General features: G+C 41.8%; 1 protein-coding gene and 1 long non-coding RNA gene across 5 annotated transcripts in view; one reads left to right on the top strand and one right to left on the bottom strand.

The window, feature by feature from the left end:
• Window positions 1–6,132: 6,132 nt before the first annotated feature.
• LOC131088076 (uncharacterized) lies at window positions 6,133–10,196 on the top strand. The gene is made up of 2 exons (XR_009115058.1): window positions 6,133–9,269; window positions 9,318–10,196. It is a non-coding gene; the product is annotated as an uncharacterized LOC131088076 (long non-coding RNA).
• The window catches only part of ATP2B2 (ATPase plasma membrane Ca2+ transporting 2), a 407,196-nt gene continuing 402,225 nt past the window's right edge, over window positions 8,222–13,192 (bottom strand). For 3 of the 4 annotated variants that reach the window (XM_058031893.1, XM_058031891.1, XM_058031890.1), the window contains one exon: window positions 8,222–11,775. In XM_058031893.1, the coding sequence (XP_057887876.1) occupies window positions 11,464–11,775 (312 nt within the window). In that variant the 3' untranslated portion in view covers window positions 8,222–11,463. The remainder of the gene's footprint in view (window positions 11,776–13,192) is intronic. The other variant, XM_058031892.1, reaches the window with a different exon arrangement.

The raw sequence follows: 13,192 nt of genomic DNA, 5'->3' as shown, positions 1-13,192 counted from the left end.
GCAGTATGGGCAGGAGTAGTGGGGAATTGAGTGATGCCTTAGCATTTTAGCTTTTTTAAAATATGTATTTGTACTCCTGGAGTTCTTTAGTGTGTAACTCCAAGCCCCACACCCAGTGCCAGCTGCAGCTTTCCCATTTTGGGCAGACACAACAATTCCTCTCCAGGCCTGGCAATCAAGGACACCTCACTGCCTCAGGGCCCAGAGATGGGAACAAAAGGGACTTGGGGGGAGCAAACTGGGGCTCAATGACTTCATTGCCTGCAGCTGGAATTGGCAGATTAACCCCCAATGTGCAAATGGACCAAATTTATAAAAGTATAAAAACCTGTGAGCCCTCATCCATTTTTGGGTGTAGGCCGTGAGGGGTTTTGTCTGCCCTAAGTGTACCTGCAGGCCCTTCAATAAACAGAACTGCTTTTTATTCCCTTAATTCTGTCTGGCCTCTGTTTTTAGGAAGGCAAAAAAGTGATCAGGATCCCCACTGACTTCACACTTTTGCCCTCTGTTGTTATCACAGACACATTCTTCCAACCTGGCATGTCTCAGCTCCATGTGAAGGAGATTTTCTCCCAGCCTGGGTCACTGGCAGGGTGACAAATGCCCTGTCCCCTCAGTGGTGGCACTGCCAGGGGCTGCAGCATGAGGGGAGTCTGGGGAACCACCACAGTGTTCATCACACACAGAGCCTGCAGCACTCAGCCTGGCCTGGGCAGGACTCAAACAAAAGCAGCTTCTGATGGTTAAAATCCCCTCACTGTGGCTCTGCCACAGAATGTTCCTTCCTGTGGCTCTCAGACCCAAGCCCAGCCTCTCTGGGACACCAGGAATTACAGCAATCCAAATGTTGTGTGTGAGGGATGCTGCTTTAATTCAAACTCTGCCCTCCTGCCATCCCTCTGCAGTAAATGTTTCTCTGTTAAGATTTTGCACTGGGGTTAGTGGCCATGCCTCAGAGCTGACAGCTTTACAAGCTGTCTCTGTGGCACACTGCTCCTGTACAAGATCAGATCTTCCAATCCAGAGCCCCTGAGGGTTCCTCAGAGATTGGCAGGACAAGAACAGATCACCATCCTTTCTGACATGTGCCATTGCTGTTTATTTTTTATTCAGTTTTCCATATCAAACAGCACATCTGTGTGCTCTGGCTGGAAATCAGCTGGTTTTCATTCAGAAACCTGGGCCTGGCATTTCCCTGGGGCTGAATCCAGAACATACAAACCTCGTGCCCACAATTTGTTGCATTTCTATGGCATCATCTCAATCTTTAATGCCACAAGAAACACACAAAAATTATTTTTATACTTGCTTTCTTTCAGTATTATAATCTGAGGAACACATTGAAGCCTAACACATAAATTACTCCAAGATATAATAAAACAAGGGACTATAATTAAAGTATCACTGTAATGAGAAACCCACTATGAGGAGGTTCTAAAAAACCAAAGCCCCCAAACCTCTCTTAAATCTAAACCAACACATTCATATCCTTTCTCTGCATGAACAGATTTGAAAATATTTAACATCAATCCTAAATAAAAATACTGCTTGCATTGCCAGTGACAGATTAAGCACAAGAATGAGCAATAAGAGTCTGATGAGATCAGGTTTTTTCAGGAAATTTTAAGATATAGCAGCAGAATCTTTCAAATCTGATATTGATTTCCACTGTGGGTAATTCCTACCTGAATTCTGCCTCCCTGTTTAGTCAGAAATAAATCATTAATGTTAATCTGTGCCATGCCTCAGAATTGTTTTCAATCACTGACCATGGCTTCCCATCAGTGGAGAGATCCTAAACCACCAAAAAATTAAAGAATTAAAGTGCAAACCCACAGTTCCTGTGCAGCCTTCCCTGGCCTGGTTTTCTGTTACACAACACCCACGGCCACTGATGGGAAATTAGGGATGGTAAAGAGGAAAACTTGGGGGAACTCCTGAAATCAAAGATACCTGTGCTCTGCCAGCTGAAATGTGAAGCAAAGATTAACTGACTTATCAAAAGCTGCAGAACAATGCATTAACTTTGGAAGACTGGAATTTTTCATGGTTTATGGAAATTATTCCAATTCTAGGTCTCCAGTGCAGTTTCAAACCAGAAAAAAATGGTTAGAACTGATTAGAAGCAAAACCCAGCACCAATAACTGGAATAATATTCCAGAGAACTGAAATAATGTTTGATGATCCAGACTGCCAGGTTGCAAACATCTCTCATTGCCATCAAAGGTAATCATGATTTTGGGATGAGAGAAGAAAAGCAGGATTTCCTCACTGGGGCTTTGCTGTGCTATTCTGCCCCATAAAAACCAAAATCTTACCAAAGTCTCTAATGGCAAAGAGCAGAATAAAGGCAAAAAAGAAAACTAAAAATAGCAAGGATGTGCCAGATTACAACTCCCAGCAGGGTGGGCGGGGAATGCAGCACACAACCCTCACTATCCCCCCCAAACTCCATTAGCAACACCCTGCAGGACACAACAGCTGAACAGAAGGGAAATATTCCCCTGAGCTCCCCAAGAAATGAAATATTCCCTCCCTTCACCCCTGCTCAGCTCCTTCCTTTTCCTTGCCAGCGCTGCAGGCTGAGCTCTGCAGTTTGTCCCAGGGCTTCCCTCACCTGCTGCAGCCTCTCTGACCTTTAATGCCTTTAATTTGGGTTTGCTGCTCCTTGGAGATGCAAATGAGACAGACCTGTCACAGTGAGCAGCAGAGGTGCTGCAGCTCTGAGCTCAAGATTTAATTGCTTACATACATTAGAATTTCTAGAATTTCTGCCAAAAGATTCCCTTTTGGCACCTGCTGTTCCCTTTACCTGCCCAGCACTTCCCTCAGCACAAGATTTCAAACACTTGTTCTGCTTTTTTGCTTAGCCCGGAGTTGAGCTTCAGCTGCTCAAACCTTGAAAACTTTTGAAATGGTGTCACCTTCTCTAAAGAATGGATTTTTTTCCTGTGTTGAAATTACTTGATCAATGTTTCAGTATTTGGACTTTTCTGCCATTCTGACACCATTTAGTTGCAGCCTGAGGAGAAAAATCAGTAATTTTTAAAACTACTATTGAAAAAGGCAGGATTTTTTTCTCTTTTCCCTTCCAATATTGTCTGCAAAGTCTTGACATCAAAAGTAGGCATTTTCTGAGCCCAGGACAATTCAATGACCAGTAATTAATTTTTTTTTATACCGGCCAGATTTTTTCTACTTTGACAGCATTTATGGAATGATATTCTGTGCAACTAATTCACAAGGAGAGATCATTGAGGATGTTTAAGTACCTGCCTGTTTTCCCTACTAAATCTCAGATTGCTGGGAAACCTAAAAAATGTTTTTTGATTTTTTTCTTTAATAAATCCATGATTTGTAAAATGTAACATGAACTCAAATTGTGACCACAGCTTTGAGCTTTGTCCCATTTCAGGATTCAATGACACAACCAAACCCTTCAGTGTGGTGAGACTGCAGAGGTTCTGCATTGATGAAGAAATTAAATTAATTCTTGACTATAGGTAGCAAAGCTTTCCTCTGGTGTGAGGTGATTCAGGGCTGTCCCAGCCATTATTTGCAGTGTCTGCTCTTTGGAGGGATGGCAAATTTCCACCAGGCTCACCATTAGCATGAGGATGCTCTGATCATAGATCAGCCTCCAAATTTTCATGAACAAAATGTCCTGGCAGGAACGCTGAGGAGACAAAATGCTTTGGCATTATTGGGGAGTGCTTCTGTCCTGCTACATGAAAATGAAAAGAAAGGCAATTGGATCATCCCTGCAGCCTGCTCAGCCAAACTGGGTTTTCTCATCCAGTGAAAATACAATTTCTATCCAGGAGTTGTGGGGTACAGGAGACTGTGGAGTTTAATACAAGGAAAGAATTCAGAAGGAATATTTCACTATGGCCACTTTTATCACCTCAGGCTTGCAGAAAACAGCACAGAAAATGTAATAGAGAAACACTGAAACCTTCCAAATGCCTGCCAAGCACAGACAGCAGGATAATAAAACCAGCTGGAAGGGACTTTATTCCTTGCTAGTAGAATAAAACCTCAAAAAATTCCCTATGGCACCAGGACCAGCTTCCCAAGGAGCAGCCAGAGCTCCTTCTCCCTTCCCAGGAAATGTGATGTGTTTGGCACAGGTGAGCCCCTGCCTGGCAGGAATCCCTCCTCCCTGCAGATGTTTGCTCTGCTGGGGAGCTCTTTAATTCCCTTTTTTGTTTTTTTTTTTTTGTAGGTTGGTAGAACAGCCATTTTACCCTGAATGCATTATGGCTTCATTCCCTGAGCAGGCACCACTCCCCACCAAACCATGCAGTGAGACCAGGCCTGGAACTGGAGAGAAAGCCGCTGAAATGCCCAGAAACATCCCAAACAAACAAACAAGAGGGAAAGCAGCCTGTCCCAGGGCAGGAACTGCAGTTCTCTCCCCATTTAGTGATTTTGGGGAGCAGCAGGGCTGGCACAGGGCCATGCACCAGTGCTGGGCACTCAGCAGGTTCATTTGATTTGAAGGTTTCTGTTTGGTTCCCTTCCTTACCACAGAGCACCATTTATGTGCACAGTGACATCTCCTAGAACTCCTGGAATCTTTGTCTTCTAGAGAATAATTCCATCCAATTATTTTATCAAATAAAAATTGTAATTAACTCTCCCTATGCGAAGAAGCATGAGAGAGCTTTCCCATTTGATGTGAGTGTGAGTAACTCATTCCTGTGACTTATTATCCCATCATCCTCATTAAATTTTCTTCAATAATTTTAGGTAATTATTTTAAATGCCTCTTTTGAAACTCGAAGCTGGAATAATTTTAAATATCTCCCTGATGAAAGCACTAGGAGGGTTTATAAATCCATGTGTCACCTTCTCAGAGACATTCCAGAGCCACCTGGGGGTGTTCCTGTGTCACCTGCTCCAGGTGACCCTGCCTGGGTGGGGGTGATCTCCAGAGGTCCCTTCCAGCCCTGGCTGCTCTGGGATTCTGGGATAAAGGGCAGATCAGAATTTAGATAAAGGGCAGGTTGGCATGGATTGAGCAGGTGTCATAAATGCTCCGTGAAAATTTTCCTGAAAGCTGCATAACTTCTTTTGCTGATTTTCATAATCTTGTAAAGCTGTTTGCTGTGCACCAACAACACTGATTTTGTACCAGCTCAACTCCTAGAGATTCCCAAATGCCCACACAGAAGGGGTAGAGGGAGGTGCTTTGGAATTTGCTGGAAAATCAACCAAACCCATCAGAGGAAGGAGTGAAGTACATTCCCTTACTTGGGATTTAACACTTCACTTATTACCAGGCAAAGATGGGCTCCCTGATAGACAGAAAATCATTTTGTCTGAGCATTTGGGAGAAAATGTTATTGTAAATATTTCCTTGGGTTTGTGTTTGTCAACAGCCTGCCCTGTTTAATAAATGAGTTGTTTAACCATCCTTCTCTTCAGTTCCCATCAGGATAGATCATAATGTGTCTGTTAAAAGCTGCTTGTAGAAAGAAAAACAGAATCAAACACTTCCCTATTTTTCCCAGCACCTCCTACAGCAGAGTGCTGGTGATCAAACCTGAACATTCCCTGCATGGATTTCATAAAATCGGAAATATGGATTTTGAAGTTCACAGCCCAGGGTGATGTACACATGGACCTTATTTGGATCTGAGCCAGGAACACAACATTATTATTATTATTATTATTATTATTATTATTATTATTATTATTATTATTATTATTATTATTACTGTTATTGTTATATTTTTATTATTATGATGTTCCATTCTGCCAATGTCTCACACAGCTGCAGGAATACAAGCACAAATGGCAAATACCCAGTGCTTACCTTCAGTGGTTGCTCAAAAGCCCCTCTAAAAGTGCTGGAATGCCAAGAGGAAGGGGGAAGAGCAGAGCCCTGGAGCTCCCCCCGTGCCCACATTGGCTCCCCAGGTGGTGCCAGCCCTCCTGGTGCCATGGGGCAGCAGCAGACACCCAGGGTCACCTGCTCCCTGCTGCTCTTTGGGAAGGGGTTTCAGACAGGGAATTCCCTTGGGGTGGCACTCAGTTCCAGATGAAGCCAGTAACCAGCAGTACTCCATTTCATTTCAGTAGATATATATATTTATTTATGCACCTGCATTTTCTTCCTCCTTCTCTCTTCTATTATAATATTTATAATTGTAAATATTATAGTATAATATTTATATTATAGGTGCACCTGCATTTTCTTCCAAATTACAGATGCACCTTCATTTTCTTCCTCTTTCTCCCTCATTTTCCCCTTTTCCCTCTCCTTTCTCTGCTATTTATTCACCATTTCCCTCTTCTTTATCAGTGCAGCACCTCAGCAAATCACCACCTGGTCACAATGTTTACCCTCGTGGTCTTGGCATAAAAGAGCTGAAAATTTCCAGCATGGCTATTATGATTTAGAGTATCACCCTGGTCCTCTCTCATGGATGAATAGCTTCAAACTTGTGCCTTTCTGCTGCCTCAGTTTGCTGCACAGAGCAGGAATTCAGCGTTGTGGGGAACTTCATTCCTGCTTTTCCTCCCAATTTGCACCTACAGCTCACATCCATCCCATATTTCACAAACTCTCCTGCAGAGGTGAAGCTCCTAAAGCACACCTCTGGGGCTGCAGCATTCCCAGAGTGCCCAAATCACACTGGACAACAACTCCAGAGCTTTTTCCTCCCAGCACCTCCTCACAGGAGCTTCTCTGCAGAGATGGAGAGTCCTGCCCAAAGCACTCAGGCTAACACTGCAAATAAACTCGTGTGTAAGGAGGAGGGAAATGACTGACAGGGAATTAAAGTAAAATATTTTCTGATTATTACCTGCCCTGAGTTCCCAAAATCAAAGCAGAAAACACTTCCATTCCAAAGTAGCTGTAAAGCTGCATTAGTCCAAGAAATCTGCTGTCTGAATAGTTGTTTTCTCCTGGGGATTTGTTGAATTCACTGTGCTGAGTACATTTTTATTTGTTGGTAACTTTCCTCACAGTGTAGCTCTATTTCATTTTGGCCTCTATCAAGTATAACTTCTGACAGAGAATCGGTGAATAAATGCTTGAAATCTAAGTGAGAAGACAGGAAAATCTGTAATCTGAAGCATTTTACCTTTACAAATGAAATGATCTGACAGCCACTCACCTCATACCTGGCCTGCCTGGCTAACTCCTATAGCAACAATAGTTTATGAGCACAACTGCATCAATCTAAGCTGGAAAAAAAAAGGGAAGGAACTTTGGGCTCAGAGCCCGAGCACTGGGATGAGAATTCCCTCTTTCTCCCTAGGTCTTCAGTGGCAGGATGAGTCCTGCACTGAACTCCCCAATTCTGATTCTCCTGGCTGAGAGTCCTGATGCACTCCCCAGTTCTAAAAAATCAAAGTTCATTTTTCTCACTCTGACAGAGGGAGAAAGAGCTGAAAAAAAAATCAGGCTAAGTGCAGAGCTGTCATTCATGAAAATTCAGGGAAAGCTTAACTTAGAGAGGTGTTGTTCTTAGGGCCAAGATTAGGATTGTTGTTCCCTAAGCAAATTCATTCATGATTTGGCTTTCCTGAGCACTCCCTGCAGCCATTTCAAATGATCTGACAGCCACTCACCTCATACCTGGCCTGCCTGGCTAACTCCTATGGCAGCAATATTTTATGAGCACAACTGCGTCAATCTAAGCTGGGGAAGGAACTTTGGGCTCAGGGCTTGAGCCCTGGAATGAGAATTCCCTCCTTTTTCCCTAGATCTTCAGTGGCAGGATGAGTCCTGCACCGAACTCCCCAATTCTGATTCTCCTGGCTGAGAGTCCTGCTGCACTCCCCAATTCTAAAAATTCATTTTTCGCACTCTGACAGAGGCAGAAAGAGCTGAAAAACAATTAGTGTAAATGCAGAGCTGTCATGAATGCCAGGAAAAGACATCACTGACAGCCTCAGAGAGCTGCTGTTCTCGGGGCCAGGATTAAGATTTTTGTTCCCTAAGCAAATTCACTTCATGGTTTGGCTCTCCTGAGCACTCCCTGCAGCTCTCCCAGCACCATTCCCACCTCCAGGCTGCCCAGCCCAGGCAGGAACGAAACCCTGGGGGCTGCTCAGCCCCTGGGCAAGGAGAGCAAAGTGTGCCTGGGGAGCAGGGTCCTCTCTGCCAGTCGGATTTGCATCCATCCAAACATCCCAGCAGGAATCCAGAGCTGCACCTCGGGAGTTCAGGTGAGAATAAAGAAAGCTGTTACATTCAGACCATTATTGTTCATGCTGCTTTGTGAATTTATTTCTTTAAATTTTCCACTTGTGCTCCTGCCGAGAGAGATCTATTAGACAGAAAGCAGCAAGAGTAAATCTTTATCATTTTGTTTCAAACTATAAAATAATTTACATCACATATTTTACTTACTTTTGTCTTTTTTGTTTGTTTTTTTTTTGAAACCACAAACATTCCAGCATCACACTGTAGGAATAAGAATAACAATAGAAAGCATAACCTTTTGCATAGTATTAAATGAACAGACAGAGTAAGTTCTTTATTTACAATTATTGTCTAGATAAAAAAATTCATAAAAACAGATGAATGAACATATATTAATAACCCCTAGTGGGATGGATTGCCAATGTACCACTGTATTGTTGTCCACAAATCTCATGCTGCTAAGTACAGTACGTAGAGAGCGAGCATTTATATATTGCAGGGAATTTTAACAAACTGATCATTTTGGTTTTTGATCCATTGTTCCCATCACAGAGAGGTCAAGCAATAAAAGAAAGGAATTGTGATGCACGACTTGTAGTTGAAAGGTCATAGCTATTCTGCTTTAAAAAAAAAAAAAAAAGTCTATCATTTATCATATACATAAAGCACAGTCTCTGCTCACAAAAGCCCAAGTTTTCTATGCATCTCAGTTTATATATGTTTTACTATATATACACAGAATGCAGTGTTCATTTTCTTATAACAGTTTTCAAGTCTGCGAATGGTACCTTAGGGAGGGGTACTCCTACAGGAAAAAATTCCAAAATAATTAAAAAAAAAAAAAACAAAACCCAAAAACGGAACCGAGAAAAAACATGAAGAGTGTCGGGAAACAAAAAGGCAAACAGTCAGTGTGTTAAGATGCTGAAAAGAAACTGTTCCAGTATTAATAGCTTCTGTAGATGTTCAAGTCCAAAGCTAGAGGCTTCCCTGTAAATACAGATACCACTTTTGTCTTCTGGCCCCAGGGAGCCCATGGGTGGTGGAGTCCCCACAACAGAGCACCTTCCTGCCTGGGCTGGGGCACGGCTGGGGCTGCTGCAGGTGCCACCGCTGCCCTGGGCACCCTGCCTGCCCCTGGGGCTGCTGCAGGTGCCACCGCTGCCCGGGCACCCTGCCTGCCCCTGGGGCTGGGCACCGGGCACAGCCAGCAGAGCTCCCAGCCCCGAGTCCCGCAGCTGGCAAGGGAAGCTGCTCAGAGCTTTACCTGGCTGAGGGTCCTGATGCACCCTGAAAACATCAGTCTGCAGTTTGGCCATGAGTCTAAGCTTGGTTTGGAGAGTTCTGGCTTGGTTAAAAGCTGCTGGGACTGCAGAGATGCACCACTGTTATGGAGCCAACCAGAAAAAAACACCTTAACAACTCAACGGATCGAGATGGTTGGTTGGAGGGTGTTTTTGTTCCAACAACGCCTGGCATAATCGATTGTGGAATTCCAAATGTCTTTTTGCACTGTACAGTTATGGAAAAAATCATATGCTGAAAAGTCTCCAAGCAAACTTTATATTAAATACAAAAATTAGTTATGAAAAATCTGTGATCCACAAAGTGCTTAGCATTCAAGTGGTTGACATAGCAATTGTATAAGCTCATAATTTTTTACTTTTCTAGGGCTGTTACCATCTTGAAAAATGTTTTTCGCCTTCCATTCTGCAGGTTTTCAAAGCAGCTTTCTTGGGAGAAAGCTGAAGGTAAAATAATGTTATTACTGTGTTACTGCAGGAACACAAGCTTGATTTAAAAAAAATCACACAAAGCACATCTCAATACACAATTAATAAAGATTTGTTCAGTCCTAATAGTGCAGAAATTATATTTTTCTTTTAAAAAGAAATCAATGCAACAACCTACAGTGATTTTAATCCAAAATGCCAACAGCCCATACTTTGCAAATAATAAGGAAATAAATGCCTAAAGTACTAATTGAAAAGGATTAACACAGTATATCACAAGATTTTAACATTTCTTTTATCTCCATATAGACAAACCAAATATAACTTATTTTAAATTATAAACTCATTTAATGTCTCTCTAAAAATAGTTTCCGAAGCCATTGCTGTATGTCTGAAGAATGAAATAGCCTCCATTATTGTTATGTTGCACCAAAAGGAGTTCAAGCAGATCATCAGAGGGAAGGAAGGAAAAAAAAAAGGAGAGAACCTGATCATTTTGATTTTTATTTGAAACAAAGGAAGCCTGGTTTACCTCCCTGTATATAGGATCACAATGCTACATCCAATGTGTTATATTTTGGCTTCTTTTGTTATTTACTAGCAGTATCTACATTATTAACAAAAAAGAAAAAAAAAAAAAAAGACCATAAAATAAAAACCCAAAAAGGAAATCAGGCAGAAATCAGAGCACGGTTGTAATAAAATATCCAGGGTGCGAGAGTACAGACATTTTCAATGAGCTGAGCTGAGCCATTTTTATACTACTTCGGCAGGAAGTGCTTTCTTAACCCTACAAATAGTTAAGGATATTATCTACAGGTTTGTAAACAAATTACATTCTTTTTTAGGACATAAATAAGTTAAAATAGTCAGAGCAATTTGAGCAGAAACAAGGCAACATGCCAACAAAGAAACTTTATATATATATAACTATATATATATAGATAGATATATACATATATATAATTAATTATCTATATACTTATATGTATATATCTCTATATATAGTCTCATAAATGTTTAAGTTCCTCTGTCCAACTGGTGCAAATCTACTGTGCAAGTTAAGCTTTGCAACTTCAAAAAAGTTATTTAAATTAATCTATACAATTGAGTCCATGCCACACAAGCATTTCAAAAACTCACAGACCAGTGAATTGGATAAATAGCCTCAGAAAGAAGTCCTCTGCAGTTCCTGCTTAAGGAGGAAAAAAACAACAAAAAAAAAGAACCAAAAAGGAAATAAAAACAAACAAAAAGAGAGAAAGAAGGGCCAGCAGTGTACAGTACATTCATGCAGGAGGATTTTTTTTTGTTTTTGTTTTTCTGAAAGGGAACGGGGGGGTATGTAAATCAGCCATTCATTCTTTCCCCAAAACCATTGTGATCAACAATTCATTCACTTGTCTCAGAGTGAATAAGAGTTCAAACAGCTTTTCAGCCAGCAATGTTTTTAATATATATATTTATATATCTCGGTTGCTGTGGGGTTTCTTATTTTATTTTACTTTAACTCTTTAATATTTCTTTTTTTTTGTTTGTTTTCCTTTTTGCAGTGACCTTTTCAGCTAAAGTGATGTCTCCAGGCTATGTATTGGGCTTCCTGGACTAGAAGAGGTAGCTGATTTACTTGTATCAGTTGTAAGATTGATTCCACTGTCGATAGCACTGTTGTTCTTGTTCAGCGAGGACGGTGGACTCGAGTTTTTCTTGAGAGCAGGGTCTTCTTCTAGGTCTGTGTCATCAATGAGTGGGATGTGGGGCTGGGAATCTTCTATCCTAAATTCAGGATGAGTCATAAAGTTGTGAATAGAGGTTCTAGATTCTGGTTTTTCTAAACCTTCATAGAGAGAGCTACGGAATGCCTTCACGACGCGGATCTGGGGGGAGAAAAGGAAAGGGCTGTCAGAGGGCACCTCCCCAGGGCACAGCAGGGCAGAGAACACTTGGTGAAAAATGTAGCACATGGTTAGGGCAGTGCAGGCAGCTGGAGTCCAAAGTCTCTGGATGTTATATGCATAAACGAGTGGCTCAGTTATGTGCATTTTGAATGTCTGTACCAACTGCAATATTAAAATAAACCAAGGTTTAAAGCCATCAAAGAACTGATGGGGAGGAGTGGTTAAAGAAAGCCAAGGTCCACTCGTGTGGTACATCCCTAGTAAAAGACAAGCCATGTTAATTGTAATGCAAATGTCAAACCATGCATGTTGATAGATTTTTTTTTTTTTGTTTTTGCAGTGAGTAAGTAGAAAGGCTTTTTTTAAATTAAAAAGTCTCTTTTGTATTGTTGTTAAAAAAACCATTACACATAACATATCACACTTCACAAACAGAAAAGCACGGAACACGGACACGGTTGGATGGGTACGTATGAGACACACACAGGAGCCAAGTGTAAAAACTAGAATATCAATGTTTTAAAGCAAAATCTAAATGGATGCAGCCAAGAGCACAAAAAGCCAAGCAGACAAAGTACTAAGCGCAATCATGCTACCACAGGGGGGGAAAAAAAATAAAAATCACAGTTACCACATGAACAGAGATAACTTGCACACAACAACTACACTTGGAAGCCTGGATAATGTGAACATAGTATCGTTGAACCAACTTTTATTTGTCCTTCATGCAGATGTGAGGTAAACACTCGAGTATAGACCCACTGTTCTAGCCATTCAGCTTGTTAATAAATAGAAGAACATGTAATAAAATGATGGGTTGGTTGTTGGGTTGAATTGAGTCCCATTGTTAACAGCGAGCTGTTTGGATTTGGTGTCTCAGTCGTGCAGTTAAATGCTGAAAGCCACATGATTTATGCCATTTATGCAGTCTTTAAAGCAGGTCAGTGACCTGGGCCAGGGGCCACCTAATGCCAGAAAGCACCTGGCAGGAAGAACAGAGGTGAAAATCAACTCAAGACTCAGCCCAGCGATTCTCAGGGATGGTGCCCACCGTTTTCCCAGTAGGAAATGGGAGGAGTAGAGCAAGAGTGGGGATGCTACATCCTCTGTGGGTGGGCAAAGGGAGGGATGCTCTCTAGTCCCAGGGACCTACCAGTTCTCAAAAGAAGTGAAGGGTTGTGCTGGGTTACTGCTGAAAAAAACAGAACTCTTTGGAAGAGGGTGGAGGGGCAGAGAGGAAAAAACAGAATGGCAAAACGTGATCTGTTGGCAAATGTTTCATGACTAAGTATGAGTTCTATCCCTCTACTTCCATGTAGTCCATGAGCAAACCTTGAGCATTTCTCAGGGGGGAGACTAAAACACAGGCAGAGGCAGAAAAGGTGCAAGCAGGTAC

The sequence above is a fragment of the Melospiza georgiana genome, chromosome 11 (genome assembly GCF_028018845.1).
Source record: "Melospiza georgiana isolate bMelGeo1 chromosome 11, bMelGeo1.pri, whole genome shotgun sequence".
NCBI classification, from domain to species: Eukaryota; Metazoa; Chordata; class Aves; order Passeriformes; family Passerellidae; genus Melospiza; species Melospiza georgiana.
The sequence above is the reverse complement of the archived record's forward strand: the minus strand, read 5'-3'. Positions and strand labels throughout refer to the sequence as shown.